The sequence below is a fragment of the Myxine glutinosa genome, chromosome 2 (assembly GCF_964187855.1).
Source record: "Myxine glutinosa chromosome 2, kmMyxGlut1.1, whole genome shotgun sequence".
Taxonomy (NCBI): domain Eukaryota; kingdom Metazoa; phylum Chordata; class Myxini; order Myxiniformes; family Myxinidae; genus Myxine; species Myxine glutinosa.
In genome coordinates, this window is record NC_136262.1 from 194,530,298 (window position 1) to 194,550,974 (window position 20,677).

A 20,677-nucleotide genomic window follows, 5' to 3' on the forward strand; every position below is an offset into this window, starting at 1 on the left:
AGGGCATCCGGCCATGAAAAAAACATTGCCTCAAACAGGAAACCATGATTGTCATGGGGCCCGCAAGGCTAACCCCCGCTCTAGCGGGGAAAATGGCCTTAAAACGATCATTCATTCATTCATATTCAACCATTCATTTATTTATTTATTTTTTGGATACAAGATCGAGGCTCGTGAAAGAGCTAACATTCATCACACAAAAATTCAAACCGACACACAAAATAACGGGAGCGGTAGACAAGATGGGGAGAGAGGGGTAAGGATGGACACAAGCACAACATTTGAGAGCAAGGACATCGAGAGAACTGTGGGAGGGAGAGGGCTTGGGGGGAGGTGGGAGAGGTATAAAACATATGGACACTGCAAGGACTTCCAGGAAAGAAGTTGGAATTTCAAAAAAGTGTATCTGGGGTGAAAATAGCGGGGGTAGAAAAGATCAAGGTTTTGGATGGGGGAAGATAAGAGATGGTGGTGAACAGCTGTTTTAAAGACCTGGAGGGTGGAGTGGGATTGAAGAGAGTGAGGGAGTTTGTTCCAGAGGCGGGAGAAAAGAGGAATGAAGGTGAGCAGAGAGCCTTAATTTTGGCAGTTTAACCATCAGAGGGTTGCTGGCAGATCTTGTGCGACCTGTAGGAATATTTGGGGGACAGAGCACAGAGAGAGCTCGGGGAGCCAGGCCGGAGAGGAGTCGGTAGAAGACAGAAAGACCACCAAACCTGCCTGCGGTGAGTAAGTGAAAGGCCCTCGGGGTTAGCTTCATCGCAGGAGATTAAATTTTGAGTTTTGAGGTTTTTTTGAATTTTCAGTTTTGAGTTTTGAAACATTTGAGTTTCAAAATGACACCTGCAATAACTTTGTAAACTTTCTTAATATTGTGCAATTTCTTTACCAAAGGTAAAAGCTAGGATTGCATGTGACAGTGGTTTTTTTAAATTAGAGATGACACCATCTGAGATGGCAGCACATAGCGGCTGGTTGCATCATGTTTTGCTGGGGGTGTGGCTGTGCCACTGATGCAGTGCCTCCTGTATGTTAGGGCAGAAATTTGGTACTTGGCTCGGATAGTGGCAATAGCTTGCCTACTCTTCACGAAGGACACAGTGGGATATCTTTAACGTCCACCAAATAATGTTTGCAGATGTGACACCCAGTTTAACAACCACCCGAGGGACAGCACAGACATTGATGCATCGCCCTTCCTGCAAAACACAAGAATGACAGTTTATAGCTCGGCCGAGATTTGAACCCAGGCTAGACAGCTCAGTGGTGAGTGAGAGTGTATATCTCTCGTCTAGGCTATCCTGCCAGCCCCAAATCACTAGTATGACATAGATGCAAAAGAAGAAATGGTGTGGTCTATCGGAAAGCATATATTACAAAAGTTGATGCTGGAAGTAAAAAACATTGTGGCGATGGAATTGGCTAGATAAGAACCTTTATAAAAAGCACTCTGTACAAGAAAAGAAAAACATCCCAGTCCGGTTTTGCTGACTGCAAAGTGTGTGCCAAAAAATCCACTGGAAACGTGGTTCATTCACTCTTGAAGACCATGTGGGTTCTTCAAAACATAAAGAACTGGCCCGGATCCAAAAGACTAATTATGCACGACCAGGTATGTATCAACTCCATTTATAGGTTGGGGACAGTAGACAGAATAAGCTCTTTAGCCAGAGAATATAACTTTGGGTTAAGGTATAAACATCTTACATTTGGATTAAGTGTATGTTATGTTAAGGGCTAAGTGTTCCTCTTTTGTCCAGAAAGGGACAGGCATTGTCTTTTGATTAAGGATGTCTTTTGCATCTGTTCCCTTATGTCTGAATCATAGGGAACTCAAGCAAGGTCACATGGGAACCAGCATACCTGTTTTAGTTGCTATATAATAGCTTGTGACCACTGGAATGTTATCAGTCAGAATTTTGATAATTTAGTTTTTAAGAACCACATGAGCTCTATAAATATTTTCCAATACTATTTTGTAATAACTGTTGACTATTCAAGATTCTTCTATATTTGGCAGTTATTTCAATTAAATTCAAATAAAGTGAAGGTTTTAAACGTTGTAGAAAAAGAAATTGAGAAGTTTATCGCCGTTGATGCACCGTCTTTTACACATTGAGTTAGTACTTGCCTGTTGTTTCTGTCCTTTTATGACGCCCATAAAACTACCTTTCCTGTTTGGAATAATTTTTTGGGTTGTCTCATCTCGATTCTTGAAGAGTTGATGAACTTAACCATTTTGGACAATATAAACCATTTTGTTTTTTGTTATATATATATATATTGTTGCGGATCTGCCGCTGGCCTTCTCCCCTTACCAAGGGGGGATTAGTCCCCTTGTCTTTGACTGACCAGGCGCGACCCGAGGCCTATGACGTCCCTTCCGGACAGCTCAAAATAGGGTATCAGGACCAAATTCGCTATTAGCTAAATACTCGCGCTGCCCTGAAGCGAGGAGACAAGCCTCGCACGAACCACGTGTGTTGAAACGCCGAGCGGTTGCGTACACGCGATCCGCGCCGTTTAGATGGTGGAACCCGATTCAAGCGGTTCTTATTCGTACCACGCTTAGCCAATGGAGAAATCACGGGTACGATCGAATCAGAAAGGAAGAACAGGTTTATTTACACGATACACAATGATTCAAGAGCAGAGACAGAGCAAATCCTTAAAAACAGTCTTACTTAATACCCAAGGACGCGGGACCGTCTCTCACACACACTCACGTGGGGATTGCAGATGGCAGGACGATGTTCACCAGCTCGCCCAGGGATGGCTCTCGTGCCGTTCTCTCCGGTCCCCGGCACGTCCTTTGGAGTAGGTAAAGGCAGGAGCTCTCCGCTTGTCGTCTAAATGGAGCGAGTTATCACAGGGCGAATTGGTAGGGAGCGGACTTTGACACGGCTGGCAGTTATTCACTTGCAGCTATGGCCGCGCTTACTCGCGTGGATGAAAAGCGCAATATGTGTTACCGGCTCATCTGGCTGCACCCGCGTACTTGGTACAGTTCAACGCCTCTTCTTCTCTCTCTGCGCAAGTCCTCAAACAACGCGTGTATCTTGCGAGTCCGAATCCTTTCGCCACCGCCGTCCAAGTCCTCGTCCTGCTGGTAAGTCTTATCACAACGAGCAAACCCCCTCAAGTCCTTTCGCCACTGGTACAAATCCTCAAGTCCTTTTGAGGGCCTTGCGCAGCGACTTATATAGGCATGCCCCGCGAACCTTCTCGAACTCACCAGACGCGCTTTACCACGCCCTGTCACGCCATGCCGCTAGAGCCCTGATTGGCTGGTGGCTCTTACAGTCATCGCCTCCGCCGCTCACCCCGACCCCGTGCACCTCCTTCTCAGGCCTACCTCGTGCACCTCCTTCTCAGGCCTACCTCGTGTTACTCGACTAGTGGTCAGCCGAATGGGGCGCGGGATCAATTACGCCCATCGAGGTAGAATTGCACCCATCCCATATTACGCCCATAGAGGTAAAATTGGAGGTGGGACGCAAAATGAATGGACGACCTATTCTCATGTCTTTACACAACACAGTATGTGTAAGAATAGGCCATTTCCCTTCTTAGTGCCTAAGACATAACTATACTACAAATGGGCCTTTATGTTGCTCGTGTGACTAACTATGGGGGGCAACCCTTTAACCTTTAATGACTTCAATGTGCCAATCTCAAAACCGCAGCAATATATATATATATATATATATATATATATATATATATATATATATATATATATATATATATTGTTACAGATCGCGGTTTAAGATGTTAGTTACCGAGCGGTTTGGTATTGCCGCGACCTAACAGGATCCCCGACTCACCCGATTCCACCCAAACGTTGGCCGGGTCGCACCACAGCTAGTCAATAGGGAAAAGACAAAGGCGACGAATGCAAAGAGGAAAAAGAAGGCAAGAAAGGTTTGGAAATACGACTGAATTTATTGGCTATTTACACACAAGCAAAAAGAAAGCAATCAAGGTTTATTTACAACACATAAGACGCAGGTGACACAGTGCAAATACTAGCTTATAGTTATACAGACTTAACTTATTCCCAGGACAGAACAAACAAAAGACACTGACTCACGCGGGGAATGACAGGAGGTGGTCCGTTCAGCTGGCAAAGGCAGCCGGTTCGGCTCGTTCAGCCGTCGAGGTTCCGTTCCGACCTCGCGTCGTGGTTTAAAGCGAACACGACAACCGCTGGAACCAACGTGGTTGCGTCGACGCCACGACCCTCTCGCTCTCTCAGTAATGATGGGATTTCCTCTCAGGCAAGGCACGATCTCTCGCGTCAGGCAACCCTCTTGTGCTGTGCACTCATCACCTCTGTTGGTCTCAAGCCTTCTCTCTTCCCATCTCCTCATGCGCCCTTGCTCTGATGACCCAGCTCTTTGTGACCCTCCTTGTCTCAGCTCAAAATGCATCTCTCCTCTGTAAAAACGCATCTCTCTCTGGACACGCCCTGCCTTGGGTTATATAGGCCCCCGCCCCTCAACCTTTTCGAACCTCCCCGATCGCTCTTCCTCCGCCCTCTCTAGCCAAACCCCTGGCTCATGGTTGGTCGAGTGGGGCTGGCTCACTCCTCCCCTCTATGACGAGGTGGAGACACGCCTTTCTTCCCCGACTCGAGCCTCGTGGTCAATGGCGGTTATTGGAGGGGAGGTAATATGGGCAATCGAGGCTCGGCAATGACGAGAGGGGATGTAATATGAAATGGAGATTTTGGGGATGGGAAGGAAAGGGGATCTATTCGTATATCTTTCGTAGATCGTAGATATTTATTCTACGATCTACGTAGATACGTAGATCGTAGATAAAATTCGTATATTCGTAGATCTATCCGTATATCGCTGCTGTTTGTTTTCTTGATTCTTGTCTTTTTGCAATTGTTGTTTTCATGTATTGTTATGCATTATGTTTTCCACTCTGTCAAAGCGCCTTTGGGCTTCTGGAAAAGCGCTATACAAAATAAATGAATTATTATTATTATTATTATTATTCTCTTTCACTGGTGCAATGGAGTATTTCAATTAATGGAAGACACAGCCTTACGCTAATACACATAATAAGGATATAACTGGCAAAAAAAAGATATATCGTGTCCTGCATGTATGTTTTATGGACTAACTACGGGAATGCCCTTTGACCTTTTATACAACCACAACGGAGGGAGGAGGGGTGATATTTTACAACAACCTTTTACAACAACATTTTACCACAACAATAAAATAAAAAAACATTCTCATATCCACAACAATATATATATATATATATATATATATATATATATATATATATATTGTTGCGGAGATGAGGACTGTATTTTTTTTGATTGTGTGCTGTATTATTATTATTATTGTTTATTCTGCGCCCCCCTACCTCCGGAGCTGTGTAAAGGTGAAAGGGCATCTCATAATTAGTCCACAAGCATACACGTCAGCCAAATAATAGAATACCCCTGTTTGATAGTTATCTCTTATTCTGTGTTCTAGGGTAAGGCTGTGTCTCCCATTAATTGAAGTACTCCATTGCACCAGTGAAAGAGAATAGATCCCCTTTCATTCCCATCCCCAAAATCTACATCCCCTTTCGTCATTGCCAACCCTCGATTGCCAATTACCTCCCCTCCAAAACCACCATTAGCCACGAGGCTCGGGTCGGGGAAGAAAGGCGTGCCCGCCCATCGTCATCAAGGGCGGAGCTAGAGGGCCGTGCCGACCAACCAGGGCCGAGGTGAGCACACCGATGGGCGTGTCCTGAAGGCCGGCGGCTTGATCGCTGGAGGCGCTATAAAGGCGCGCGCGCAAGAGTCAGGCGGAGAGAGTCGTGAGGAGTCAGTCAGTGGAGTCGGTGGTCAGTTGGTTGCGTTGGTTGCGGTGAGGAGTCGGTGGTGGTGGTCAGTTGGTTGCGTTGGTTGCGGTGAGGAGTCGGTGGTAAAGAGTGAGTGGACCAAGAAAGAGTTGAGGGTTTGGACCAGACGAGTCGGACAAGGCCTGGCAAAGCACGCGACGTCCACAGCAGCCACAACAGCAGCTTGGGGGCCTGAACGGCGGTTTGGAGCAGGGCCGTGAAGGAACGGCGGCTGCTAAACGCGCCGGTTGTGCTGCAGGACCCCCTTGGACCTTTCCTCTCCCTCCAGCCATCCACCTCCTGCCTTTCCACCCTTCTTGTGTACGTGAGTTTGTTTTGTTTGTTCTGTCCCTGGGTTAATTAAGTCTGTATAAGCTAATAATTGCACTGTGTCTCTGATTCTTCTGTATATTATTTTATTATCTTTCCTTCTCCTTGGTTACTTTGAGCATGTAAATAGTAGGAATAAATTTAGTAGTATTTCCAACCTTTTTGTCTTCTTCTTCGTCTTCACATCCGTGTCGCCTTTGTCTTTTCCCTATTGACTAGCTGCGGTGCGATCCGGCCAACGTTTGGGTGGAATCGGGTTCTAATCGGGGAATAACTGTTCGGTCGCGGTTGGACCATCCGCTCGGCCCATCATACCATCTAAACCGCGATCAGTAACAATTGGTAGTCAGGAGTTGGGATTCGAACCTGGGACTAAATTTATTTAGCCCAAATTTTGGACACCAATTGTACTATTGGCAGTAACAATTGGTGTCTGGGAGTGAGATTCGGGGCCCGAACCAAATTTTTAAAACATCTAAAAAAAAAATTTGGTCAAAATTTGGAGCGGCCGAAATTTGTTTTGTTTTACAAAACCCGAATTTTGAAATCGCGCCATGGCTGGTCAAGGCGACGGGATGCCGGTGGGAGAGATAGACGGGGTAGAATCGACCCAGGACCCCAGGGAAGAAGTGGGGAAAATGGTGGAGGAGAGTAAAGAAGGTGTGGTTGAGGGGGTATCAGGCGCACAAAATGGCGCTCTCACGCACGAGGTTGGGGCAGCTGCGGCCGCACCCTTGGTACTACCAACGGTGCTCCAAATGCAAGCCTTCATGGTCCAAATCATGGTGGAAATACAGAAAGAAAACGCTAATAATGAGCGAATGGAAAACAGAATGAGGGCTCAGACTGAGCAAATTGAAGCAACAACGAAAGAAATGAGGGCCGATAGGGAGGAAAGGGAGCAGAGGGACAGAGACCGCAAGTTGGGCGAAAGGGTCCCAGGGGTGCACGACGAGGTAACGCGGGTCGAGAAGCGCCGGTTGAGCGAAGCGGAGGAAAGCACGGGTACAATGACGGGGGTAGAAATCGCGACACGGGGTTTGGAAAAGCCGGCGACCGATGAGGTAGAGGGTGTTTTATTAAAGCCAGCGGTCGTCGAGGTGAGTAAAGAAAAAGCGGAAGTGGGCATTGAAATTGAAGAGGTGACGGAGGTAGCCCGGGAATTGCAGGGAGAAATGGAAAATGTACAAAGTACCTGCTCACATCACGATGCTGTGCTTAACCCGAATGGAAGTTTACAGGTTCGCGTGGAGAAAAGGATCCCCCAGGTGAGTCGTGCTGTTGTGTATTGTGCTGGGAGATTTTGTAAGAGGATGTTTAGCGACAAAAGAATTGTCGCGCGCTTGGGATCGAGGAAGCATCTGGGCGTTGGTGAAGGGTCCCGTGTGAGTAGAAATGGCACGCGTGTGGAAAAAAAGTGTGCGTGAAGGGGTGAGCGTGTTACGAAGCGCGAGTGTGATACCGAGTGCGAGCGAGAATGCACGTCGGGGTGTACGGAGTGTGACACGAATAGTGAGTTGGTGATGGCGCAGGTGCGAGAGGGCACATCGGAGCGCGAGTGTGAAACCGAGTGCGAGCGAGAATGCACGTCGGGGTGTACGAAGTGTGACACGGAGAGTAAGGTGGTGGTGGAACGTGTGCGAGGAAGCACACCTGAGTTGGTGGTAGCGCGGGTGTGGGAGAGCCCATGTGAGCGCATTAGTGGGTGGATGCAAGAGTGCACGCCCATGGTGAGTGTTACGGAGGACGTAACAGAGGAGAGGTGTGGACCAAAGTGTGCGCAAGAGTGTGCGCGAGAGGTGTGGTGTGTAACAGGGAGAGCGTTGGTGGAATGTACGGACGGCGTTGGAACGCCAGGTTTTGTGAGGGTGAAAGGGGTAGCGTATGCGTGTGAGCATGCAAGTGAAGCATCGACGGTAACCGGGTTAGTGGTTAGGGCGACGGATAGCCGATGCGAGCACTCGGGGCGCGGTGTGCTTTGTTGGGTGCGAGGCCCGGCGCGGATCGATGCTGCGTCGCTTCTCTTTGAAGCGTCGTTGCCGATTCGGGCTTGGCCCCGCCCCGCACGGTCGAGTCCGGGCCTTGGCGGGCGAGGCGACCGGTTCGGTTCAAGGGCGAGTGGGAGGAAGCGGAACGGTGCCCCTTCGCGGGGACGGGGTTCCGACCGGGGGAGATTGAGCCATCGGGCCCGGGACCGCAAGGTGCCGCGCCGAGATGGTGCGTGGAACCTCGGTCCAACCAAACCACCTCCCTTGAACCGAAAGCCGGACGGATTCAACCTGCAGGTGACCAAACCACCCGAATTCATTGCTCGGCTTTACGAACCGAGTTTAATGATGTCACGACGCACCGAGGCTAGGATATAGTGGACTGTGATGATGGTGATAGTGATAGTGATCATGACTTGATACGAAATTTATAATAGTGGGTAGAATTGGCAGTAAATGGAAAATTTTCGAATTGGTTGGAATTTGGACGAGCAAAATTGATAGTGGGACCTCCCCGATGTGGTGGGATGGCAACTCCACCATCCCTCACAAGTGGGGCAAATGCGCTATAGTTTATGGGGTGTATGGCAGTGAAAACTAGCCCGGGTGGGTTAGGATATCGTGTGTAGGGCCCTAGAAGATGACATTAGGTAACGTTAAGGTTAGTTAGTGACGGATACCTGTAGTGGGGACGCAGGTAGATTAGCGTGGATTATAATGACGAGGGAGCGCAATAGTTTAAAGGGGCGACTGGGAAGCGCAAGTTTCAGAGGGGAGTAGTTAGCTGAGATGATGCCGTGTGTGTGAGGATTGAACAGGTGTGATTGCACAGGTGTGCAACTGAACAGGTGTGTGGAGCAGTGTATGAGTGAGGGAAGGTGATTGTGTATTGTGCTGACCAAATGGTCCAGGAAGAAAGGAGGGTGCAGGTGGCACCAGGTATGATTGCACAGGTGTGCAACGACAGGTGAATGGAGGACAGGTGTATGGAATAAATGGTAGTGTGGAATATCTGGAAGATTGGAATGGATGGTCGTGGAGTGAGTATGGTGGAAATTGTGGAGTGGAGTGGATGGTGCGAAGGTGTGAATGGGGGAAGAGTGGACCCCCATCACGGATACCTGGGGCGGGTAGTGTAAGTGTTAGGTAGAGGGTACAGGTAAATTGTGGTTGGATATTGGCATCTGTGGTGCGGGTGAAAGAATGGTCTTTGGATGGGTGCATTAGTGTTGTGGAAATGGCTGGGCGTGTAGCCTGTTAGTGTGTGTAGTTGGTTTGGGCACTCCACCACTGTGAGGATGTCGGCCAGGTGAGGCCGCAGGTGGGCTCTGGGAGCCGGTAGTAGTTGTTGTGGATGGGGCCCGAGGATCCGGAGGACGGACCCGGGTAGCCCAGTGCCGGAGGGCACCGAGTGGGGTGACAGAGCCAGGAGGGGCTGTCCCCAGTTAGTTAGGTTAGGGTGAGGAGCTAGGTAAGCTCGGGTGGCAACTGCAGTGGTGGAGGTGTGCAGGTGGGTAGACCTGCTGGGAGAGCTACACGTCGCAGCCCAGAAATTGTGCGAGGGCACCGGGAGATGAATCGGGGGAGTGAGACCCCAAATTGAGAAGCACCACAGTTTGGTCAATGGGAATTGGTTTTTAGAACCCATAGGGTAAGTTGGCCAATGGATTGGCAGGGAAAGACCCCGGGTAGGGTAAAGTGTGTTAAAATCATTTAGAGGATAGTTAGGATGAAGGATCTCCTCGCACCATCTGCATCCACTCACCTGAGGTGACAGGAACTCCACACCATGCCATGTTTTGATTATTTTTTATGATGCAAATGTTTGGATTGTGAGACGCATCATGACGTGGGTGTGACATTGTGCTTTGTTGTTCCATCTCTTCCTCCTTATGAGGATTGATGATGAATTGGGTGATGGCAAATTTTGGTTAGAGGGATTGTGGTGACGAATTTGGTATTGGAGAAATATGGGGAGACGAGACATTAGCGACGAATTTGTAAATGGGTAGATTTTGTAAATATGGGGTAAGGGCAAGGGTAGTGTAGGTGGCAGGGGGGTGACGTACGTTAGGGACGAGCTTTCTCACTTCGCCCTCCGTACGCATTTCGCCTTGCATTGCCTTATTGATGTGTACCCTTGTGACCTTACCCCTCGCTCATTTGTCTTTCCCCTTTTGTCTCCCACATGACCTGTGTGCCATTGGGTGCCGAGGGGAGCGTGCGTGAGTCCTCCATTGTGCGCCCGGAATTCCCAGAACCAGCTGTCTGCATCGATGCACCACATTATGGACCACATGTCTGTGGCCAAGCACCACTTATGGACCCCATGGGTTGGGGCATGGCCCCTCTGCTGGAACTGGCCATGAGGGCCCGACATCTTGCTGGCGGACCTTGGCCACAGGGCACCGATGCCCCACAGGTGAACCACACGTAGTCGGCCCTATGGGCCATAAATAAAATAAATAAAAAGGGACACATTGGGTGCAAGTTTTAATACAAATAGGCCGCCAGTAAGCAAAGCAAAGGAATGACAACATCTGGAAGAACAAATGATAATAGCCAGCAGAGGGAGCCGAAGAGCAAGAGACACCTGCAGGGTTAGGGGTTGTTGTTTTTATTTTCATGAACAATGGTGACTGCACCGATTGGTGCTTGAGGGTGCTTGTATTGGTGCGTTTTTGGGTGCTTTCATGGTGCATTGATGCAGAGCAGACTGTCTCCCCCCCAGAAAGAACAATCACAGGTCCTGGGTTAGCTTTGTAAATAAAGATAGCGTCATTGTAAATAATGCTCCCCACCGTCGGTGTGTAGTTTGAAGACCATTCCGCAATTCGGTTAACTGTGGGCGTAAGTCTGTTAGGCAGAGTGCAATGGAGCAGCGGGACACATTTATTTATGTTTTAAAACTGTCGCACTCAGGGTTAGGTTAAAAGTAGAGGGAACTACACCTACGTGTCACACTAAATAAAAGTTGTAGGCCCGGGTCTTGCCTAAGAGGAGGAGGGTGCAGTGTTGCGGAGATGAGGACTGTATTTTTTTTGATTGTGTGCTGTATTATTATTATTATTGTTTATTCTGCGCCCCCCTACCTCCGGAGCTGTGTAAAGGTGAAAGGGCATCCCATAATTAGTCCACAAGCATACACGTCAGCCAAATAATAGAATACCCCTGTTTGATAGTTATCTCTTATTCTGTGTTCTAGGGTAAGGCTGTGTCTCCCATTAATTGAAGTACTCCATTGCACCAGTGAAAGAGAATAGATCCCCTTTCATTCCCATCCCCAAAATCTACATCCCCTTTCGTCATTGCCAACCCTCGATTGCCAATTACCTCCCCTCCAAAACCACCATTGGCCACGAGGCTCGGGTCGGGGAAGAAAGGCGTGCCCGCCCATCGTCATCAAGGGCGGAGCTAGAGGGCCGTGCCGACCAACCAGGGCCGAGGTGAGCACACCGATGGGCGTGTCCTGAAGGCCGGCGGCTTGATCGCTGGAGGCGCTATAAAGGCGCGCGCGCAAGAGTCAGGCGGAGAGAGTCGTGAGGAGTCAGTCAGTGGAGTCGGTGGTCAGTTGGTTGCGGTGAGGAGTCGGTGGTGGTGGTCAGTTGGTTGCGTTGGTTGCGGTGAGGAGTCGGTGGTAAAGAGTGAGTGGACCAGGAAAGAGTTGAGGGTTTGGACCAGACGAGTCGGACAAGGCCTGGCAAAGCACGCGACGTCCACAGCAGCCACAACAGCAGCTTGGGGGCCTGAACGGCGGTTTGGAGCAGGGTCGTGAAGGAACGGCGGCTGCTAAACGCGCCGGTTGTGCTGCAGGACCCCCTTGGACCTTTCCTCTCCCTCCAGCCATCCACCTCCTGCCTTTCCACCCTTCTTGTGTACGTGAGTTTGTTTTGTTTGTTCTGTCCCTGGGTTAATTAAGTCTGTATAAGCTAATAATTGCACTGTGTCTCTGATTCTTCTGTATATTATTTTATTATCTTTCCTTCTCCTTGGTTACTTTGAGCATGTAAATAGTAGGAATAAATTTAGTAGTATTTCCAACCTTTTTGTCTTCTTCTTCTTCTTCACATCCGTGTCGCCTTTGTCTTTTCCCTATTGACTAGCTGCGGTGCGATCCGGCCAACGTTTGGGTGGAATCGGGTTCTAATCGGGGAATAACTGTTCGGTCGCGGTTGGACCATCCGCTCGGCCCATCATACCATCTAAACCGCGATCAGTAACAATATATATATATATATATATATATATATATATATATATATATATATATATATATATATATATATATATAGTGCATATATATATATATATATATTGTTACGGATCGCGGTTTAGATATTATGATGGGCCGAGCGGATGGTCCAACCGCGACCGTTACAGGATCCCCAATTGGCCCGACTCCCCCAACGTTGACCAGATCGCACCACAGATATTCAATCGGGAAACCTCTAAAGCGACCGAAAGAGAAGGAAGAGAGAAGAAGACAGAGTACGGAGGAAGAACAGATTTATTATACACACACAAGCAAAAAAAAGGAGCGACCAAAGTTATTTACAAGCAATGGATGGAAGAAGCAGTCACACAGTGAATCGGTAACTTATACTATTCAATTTACTTAACCCCAGGACAACATTCAAGACAGACGACGTTCACACTTACACGGGGGAAATTGCAGGCAGGAATGGCGGAGGTGGGTTGCTGGAGAGGGAGGCAGGGTCAGGTCCCTGCAACCGGCAGGGCTGGAGGTAGCAGCTCCCAATTCTTCGCGTTTTTGGCGGGAAAACCCTCGGTCGCGTCGACGCTGCTGATGCTGTGGACGTCACGCTCTGGCTCGGTCACACCTGCTCCTCTCCTTCTGGTGGAGCCGTCTCCCTCCTCTCAGCGCGTCTCTCCAAAGCTTGTTTCCTCTCCAAGTATCTCTCCTTTTTGGTTTAGAGCGTCTCTCATCTCACAGCTCACAGCTCACAGCTCATCTCTCATGTCCTCTCTCATGTCATCTCCTCAAGCAGTCCCTTCCAGTCGCTTTTATTACTCGGGGCGGAATCAAGCCGCCGGCTGCGAGGGCACGCCTACCGGGTCGCTAACCGCGGTGCTGGTTGGCTGTTAGGGCTGTCCGATTCCTCCTTTGATCATGACGACGTGCCACGCCTGTGAGTTGGCGGCTCCTACCCCCCTCTTCTCCGAGATGAGCACATGGGCAATGGCGGCTTGCGGGATTGAACACCACTCGCACCGCTTTTGAAAGGAACTTTGGGGAGCGGAGATGATTGGGGAAATTGAAAGGGGCCTACGCTTATTTCGTTTGATACAATGCAGAGTCAATCTAGTGGGAAACACATATATAGCCTACATGGAATAAGGAAATAAACTATTTAAAAAGATATATCGTGGCCTGTGTGTAAGTTTCATGGAATTAACTAGGAGGACGGCTGCGACCATTATTTACATTACGAGGGTGTTACACACAACAAAACCATACTTTTCACATTCGTTACACTTTCTCCAAAATTGTTACACTTCTCCAAAACTGTTACACTTCTCAAATTCGTTACAATATATATATATATATATATATATATATATATATATATATATATATATATATATATATATATATATATATATAGTTACGGTTTTCCGCCGCCCTTCCTACCCTTACCAAGTGGGGATTAAGCCCCTTGTTCTTTCTGGGCCGGCGTAACCGAGACTTGAAACGCCTCTTCCGGGCAAACGCAGGGTAGGGTTTCGGGACCAAGTCTCGCTCGTACCTAAATACCTGCGCCGCCACGGAAGCAGGGAACCAAGCCTCGCATGAGCCACGTGTAATTGGAGTACACCGAGCGGATTGCGTACCATGTGGTCCGTGCAGTTTTCCAGTATTGGAACCCGATTCGAGCGGTTCTATTCATACCACGCTTAGTCAATGATGGAAGGGACGAGACGGTCGAATAAAGGAATAAGAAGATTTAATTATTATTTACACTTATGTACAATTTGGTAGAAAGCAGACACAGAGCAGGACTTAATCAGTCTTATAATAACCCAGACACGGGCCCGATCACACACACAGGGGAATTGCAGGTATAATGGTGTCCACGTGCTGCCTTGGTCGTCCAGGAACGGCGGCCCGGCGTGCTCTCCACGGTTTTCAGCACGTCCCGCGAAGATGGCAAGAAGGTGGTGGAAAGGATCGTCGCAGCGCGTCTCTCGAACAAAAGGCAGCAGATGAGGCAGGAAGGGGGAAGGAATGTACGCATATCTCAGCGGCTTTCCACAACGTGTTGAGTTACCAGTGCGCTATCACTCACGTAACCCAATGCAATAGAGGCTCAGCCTCAGCCTCAAGCTCAACCGAGCGTCACTTTAATAGGAGCGCTTATACTTGGTTCATGCGCGTCTTTCTCCGATCTCGTAACTCTCATCAATACGCGCCTCTCCGATAGCTTAATGCACAAGCTCACCTCTCCCCGAACTGCGCTGCTCTCAACTCTCATAACTCACCGAACTCCACTGCTCGTACTCCACTCAACTCGCTGAACTGCCTCTTGGGGGCTTCGCGCAAAGGGTTATATGGACAAGCCCTTAGCCTTCTCGAATGTTCCAACCACACCCTGTGACGCAGTGCTGCAGCCACACCCTCTGAGTCCTGATTGGCGGCTCGCGCTTACCGTCAGCTTCTTCGCCGTCCTCATTCGGTCCCGACCCGACCTGCCAGGCTTGCCTCGTGTTAATTCGTGCCAAAAAGCCAAAGGCAGCATAAGGTGTAAGGCGATGGAGGCGGCATAAGGCAATGAAACAATGAAAAGGACCTACTCTCATTATTCTACTCAACGCAAAACTAACACAGGAAACGGACTATTCTCACACATACTATGAAATAACTGAACTATCGCGAGGCTACGTGTTGTAATGTGACTAAACTATGAGGGGGAAATTTAACCTTTATTGTACAAAACTCAATACCGCAACAATATATATATATATATATATATATATATATATATATATATATATATATATATATATATATATATATATATATATATATATATATAATCAATAATGTGGACTAGCTATTAAAGAATGTGTGAACCGCAGCCGAAGACGCTGAAGACATTGTTTGTTTCGGGTTGTCAGTGCATGCGTAACATATTTCGTGTGTCCTTTGAACATCATTTTGCAGGATCATAACTCGAGATGGAACCATCTAGTGTTTTCTCTCTTCTATTTGTCTCTTTTCTCTATCTCTCTCGCACTCTCTGCCGCTTTCTTGTGACCTTTAATTGAGATCAAACATAACAGTGGGTTGACATATCCATCGGCACATTTGCATCAAATTCTATTTTCTAGTTTTTTCATTGTTTACCAAAAACTGCATTGCTGCACGGAGGAGGCATGAGACTGAAACAGCCTGATAATTCTGCTTTTATCATGTTTTTCAGTCACACCTCATATGTCCATATTTTCAATGCTTTTTATCAAAAAGTTTGGGAGGGAAAAATGCACTGGGATGCAGGGAAATGATTTCCAATATTCAATAATTTTCTAGGAAAGCATGCCCCCAGACCTACACACCCCATAGCATACACTTTGGGGTCCACTATGTGATACGTTTCCTCATATTTGGAGTTTTGTCACATATCCCTGGAAGCGAGTTGACCACTTCTTGGCTTGGCTACCTACCAACCTCTGCCACTGAAATAAAGGACTCTTGCCGTTTATGGTTCTACACCTTTCGATGTGAGACTGTACAGCTAGGCAGTGGCATTATTATAGGTCGCTAGAGCAAAGTCGCCAGCAACCTCGTTTCCATGAAAGTGCTATTACTTCAATTTGTGTCTTGTTGAAGAAATAGCAAAACTATTATAAACAAGAAGAAAAAGACATAAAATGTCATCGCCTCTGTAGTTTTAGTAATTTTGCTGTAAAGAGTTAAAGGCCGTCAGTCGGGCATCTTTGGTCTGACTACAAAACAAAATCATCTTTCTGCATATGTATACTCATGCATTGTCTTTGTGCAAAGTTTGAACAAAATCGGAACATACCTGTCAAGAAATGGTTGGGGATGCGTTTAATTACCAAAATGGCTGCTAGACGGCCATCTTGGATCTGATCTTGAGCGAAAATGGCACGCATATGTATTATGTAACCCATCATTTATTTTATGTGTGCCAAGTTTGAACAAGATCGGTAAATACATGTCTGAGAAAAGGTTGAGGATGTGTTCAATCAATATCGGGGTTTTTACAACTAAAATGGCTGCCAGTCGGCCATCTTTGATCGCATCATGACACAAGATTATGTGCATATGCATACCATCATGTATTGTCTTTGTGCCAATCGTTTGTATCAATACATACTGACATGTATTGTCAGTCACCTCAACTAATCCACCAGGTTTTGTCACAATTCGTCCACAACGTTTTTAAATGTCGTGCTTTAGGAGTCGCGGAAGGCGAGAGAACGAGGCCATTCGTAGGGTTCGAAGATGGTTTATTGTAACAGCAAGATCCAGCACACTAAACTCGAACGGAAGTCAGCATGCTTATATAAAGCCAAAAGCCCTCTTCGGAGGGCGTGGCTCCGGCAACCGCGCGTGCGTCACGTCCGCACAACCACAAGTCCAACAGGCCCGTGCACGTGTATTATGCCCAAATAAGGTAATCACATAAGGTAACCACCACATGCGGTTACCTGCACATAAGGTAACCGCCACATATGTCCCCCCAGAATGCACTCCACGGGCCTATGCGTAGGCCGAGGAGACCGAGGGGCTGGGCAAGTCCTCGGGGGAGGCTGCCAATGTTCCTCGGGGGCCTCCCGAGGTTGCAGGTCGCGGGTGCAGTGCCGAGAAGGCTCGAGCGGTGCACGCGAAAAGCGGGTGAGCCAACCGAGGGGCTAGTCAAGGCCTCGGGGGAGGCTGCCGAGGTTCCTCGCGGGCCTCCCGAGGTTGCAGGTCGCGGGTGCAGTGCCGAGAAGGCTCGAGCGGTGCACGCGAAAAGCGAGTGAGCCAACCGAGGGGCTGGTCAAGGCCTCGGGGGAGGCTGCCGAGGTTCCTCGCGGGCCTCCCGAGGATGCAGGGTCGGAGAAGTAGTTGTGGTTGTAGTTGTAGTTGCGCGAAGTTGATGAAGCGGCCGTTCCGCCAACGTCAGTGCGCGCGAAGGTAACGAAGCAGCCGTGCCTTCGGAGGGTCTTGGAATAGGTTCGCCCCTCCGGTCGTAGAGGAGGAGCCGAGCGCGGTGCGCGAACCTCATAGTCATGGCCGTCGTCGTTACCGAAACTCCGGCATTTCGAAACCGCGTTGGAAACTGCGCCCGAAGCCGTAAGGGAGAAGCCGGCGTCACCAGCTTAGGTGGCTTCCCTGGCCAGGCCGCGCTTGCCGTGTTCGTTTGCAGCCCCCGAATCCGTTCGGGGACAGTCGGAGGTCACCAGTTTAGGAGTCGCGGAAGGCGAGAGAACGAGGCCATTCGTAGGGTTCGAAGATGGTTTATTGTAACAGCAAGATCCAGCACACGAAACTCGAACGGAAGTCAGCATGCTTATATAAAGCCAAAAGCCCTCTTCGGAGGGCGTGGCTCCGGCAACCGCGCGTGCGTCACGTCCGCACAACCACAAGTCCAACAGGCCCATGCACGTGTATTATGCCCAAATAAGGTAATCACATAAGGTAACCGCCACAGTGCTATATGTCGTTTTTAGCCCTATCTCTCAATGGTGAAGAATCACTTAATTCTAGTATCTGGATCTTCATCAAAGTTGAATCAATTCTTCCTTGTCACACACCCGACCTGTCCGAGTTTCGTCCAAATCCGTCCATAACATTTTGGGATATGCTGCTTACAAATAGACAAACAAACAGGGGTAAATACGTAACCTCTGTTCATCTTCAGTAGTGGAGGTGACATGAGAGTTAATAGAACGCCTTTCCCCATGCAGTCCTGAGAACAAGACGATGGAAGGTTCTTTTCAACTCATTCTTTGCATTTCCGAGCATAATCTATATTCCTCTAAGCTGCCGTTTTGTCTGAATCTTGATGTACCCCAACGTTGAGATCGTGAGCCGGAAAATTTGATTGGTCGAGGTGGCATAATATTTTGTCCAAGTACTGCTGAACTGAAAGTTTTTGGAAGTGTCAAGAAGGTGATTTGTATTCTACAGTATTTAAGTAGATAATTCAATTCAAATAAAGTGAAGGTTTTAAACGTTGTAGAAAAAGAAATTGAGAAGTTTATCGCCGTTGATGCACCGTGTTTTACACATTAAGTTAGTACTTGCCTGTTGTTTCTGTACTTTTATGACGCCCCTAAAACAGTACCTTTCCTGTTTGTAATAATTTTTTTGTTGTCTCATCTCGATTCTCGAAGAGATGACGAACTTAAAAAATCAAATGGATCGCGATGTCCGTCTGTCCGGCCGGCCGACCGTCCGTCCGTCCGTTAACTTTTTGCTATTTTTGCTACCCCTCCCTTATCGCATAGCTGATTGTTCTGAAACTTGACACATGAATACAAGACAGTATCCTGCACAATCGCTGGGTTTTCGATTTTGGATCATGGGGACTCCCAGGGGAAGTGGGGGTTACCCCCCCCCAAATTTGAGATCCCTCCTCGTCCCTTATTTACCAACCAATTGCTCTGAAATCCGATACAGCCCTTATATTCGATTGTCTGCACAATCACTCAGGCTTCCATTTTTCGATTTCGTATCATGGGGGCTCCCAAGGGGGGGTTAGCCCCTGAAACTTTGGATCCTTACTGGTCCCTTATTTACCAACCGATTGACCTGAAACCTAATATAGCCCTTCTACTCGGTGGTTCGCGGGATCGCCCAGTCTTGGAGTTTCGATTTAATATCAGGGGGCCTCCCATGGGATCAGGGTGTCTCCCAGGGGTCCTCCCAAATCAGCAGAGGTATGAACTACAACCTCAAGTAATGACTGTCAGCCCACTAGGGGCTATTTTCAAATTTGTTGAAGTACTGCTAAACTACAGGTTTGTGGTCCACTGTTCAAAATATATAATTCCATTTAAATCAAGTTGTTCCTCGACCATGGGCCGATGTCTGTGGACAGATAGAATCAGTTGCTTAGCCCCACTTTTCACTTCGCGTGTGGTGTAACGAAGATATTTATCCACATTATGACTGTCAAATGCATTCATTTTTTTAACCATAAATATCCACAGAACATCTTGGATCGTAACATGAACACCTGACATTATCCTCGGTCTAATTGATGCACTTGGCTTCTTCCCAATATTAGGACCTTTTTATTACAATGATCATGGAGGCTGGAAGGTTATCCTGGTGTTTCGCATCAATGTGTGCGCCTTTCATCGGATGGACGTTAAGTTGGGTGTCCTGTCCTCTGGAATTGGTTGGTGACTTTAAATATCCCAGATCCCATAGTGTTATTGGTGAAGAGTCGGCGAGCTATCTCTGGCACCCTGGACAAATAATAAATTCCTGGACTGACTGCTGGGAAGGCAATGGCAACCACCACCTCTGTGCATGCTCCTCCATGAACCTTATGTAAATGTAAAAAACATATAAAAAATACGAGGGAAGCAAGTTTGAGTTCATGGTATACTGACATGGTAAATGATGTCAGGTTTTAAATGAGTTACCCTGGGTAAAGGGCACAAATCTAGTAATCTGACAAATCAAGAGGTGTGAATGTCTTTATTCCCCCTTTCAACATCAGGGATCTCCAATGGCAATGCGAGCGAGGTTCCATTGCTATATGACGTGCGCCATTCCTACTTGGGACAGCAGAGGGCACTCGTACAGAAAGATCGGAGCGATGCAGTGGCGAGGACAGGCTTGCTTTGCATAACGCTAGATGCAAGGATATCCTGTCGAGGAGCGAGGACTACAGGTGCGACCGACCTGGGGTGTCTTCATTTACCACGTTTCTTGTATTGCGCTCGACAAGTGGCTTAAGAATTCCATTCGAAACGCCTTAAGGGTGTAGTACTGGTGAAGAATTGAGAAAACTACATAGGTACCTTTGAGAGGCCTTTACACAAAAACAAAGTCAAGTTAATATCTAATTTTCAGTTTTTCTTGAAAGATATCATCTTGGCTTTAACTCAGACCAGTTTCAACGCTTCTTTGTCATATTACATGCATATAATTTGCATAAATTAGACCGTCAATAAAAAACAAGGAAAAACAAAGAACACATTTCTACTTCTATCTTCTATGTCACCTATCATTCTTTTCACACAAAACTTGGTACATGTATTATACATGTGTTACTCTACTACCTGATGAGAGGATTTTGTGAAATTATGTCAAATGTTCACTAATTAGCTAATTATGCCAATTACCAGATAAAACTTGGTTGTCCTTCAATCAATCCACAATGGCTACTCCTATAAACAAAAGCCTTCATCATTTTAAAGGAAGTGATATTCTGAATATCCTGTCCAAATTTCAGCCCAAAAGAATGATGCAAATTTAAAGTTATAACAAATTTCATGCAAAATATTATATTTCT

At 47.6% G+C, this 20,677-nt stretch overlaps 1 protein-coding gene across 3 annotated transcripts in view; it reads left to right on the forward strand.

Annotated features, from left to right (window-relative positions):
* Window positions 1-20,018, forward strand: part of PTPRA (protein tyrosine phosphatase receptor type A) — a 221,923-nt gene extending 201,905 nt beyond the window's left edge. Inside the window, exon 23 of one of the 3 annotated variants that reach the window (XM_078772136.1) lies at window positions 19,880-20,018. In XM_078772136.1, coding sequence (XP_078628262.1) covers window positions 19,880-19,922 — 43 coding nt within the window. In that variant the 3' untranslated portion in view covers window positions 19,923-20,018. The remainder of the gene's footprint in view (window positions 1-19,879) is intronic. The other 2 variants (XM_068106528.2, XM_078772135.1) reach the window with 2 other exon arrangements.
* Window positions 20,019-20,677: the final 659 nt, after the last annotated feature.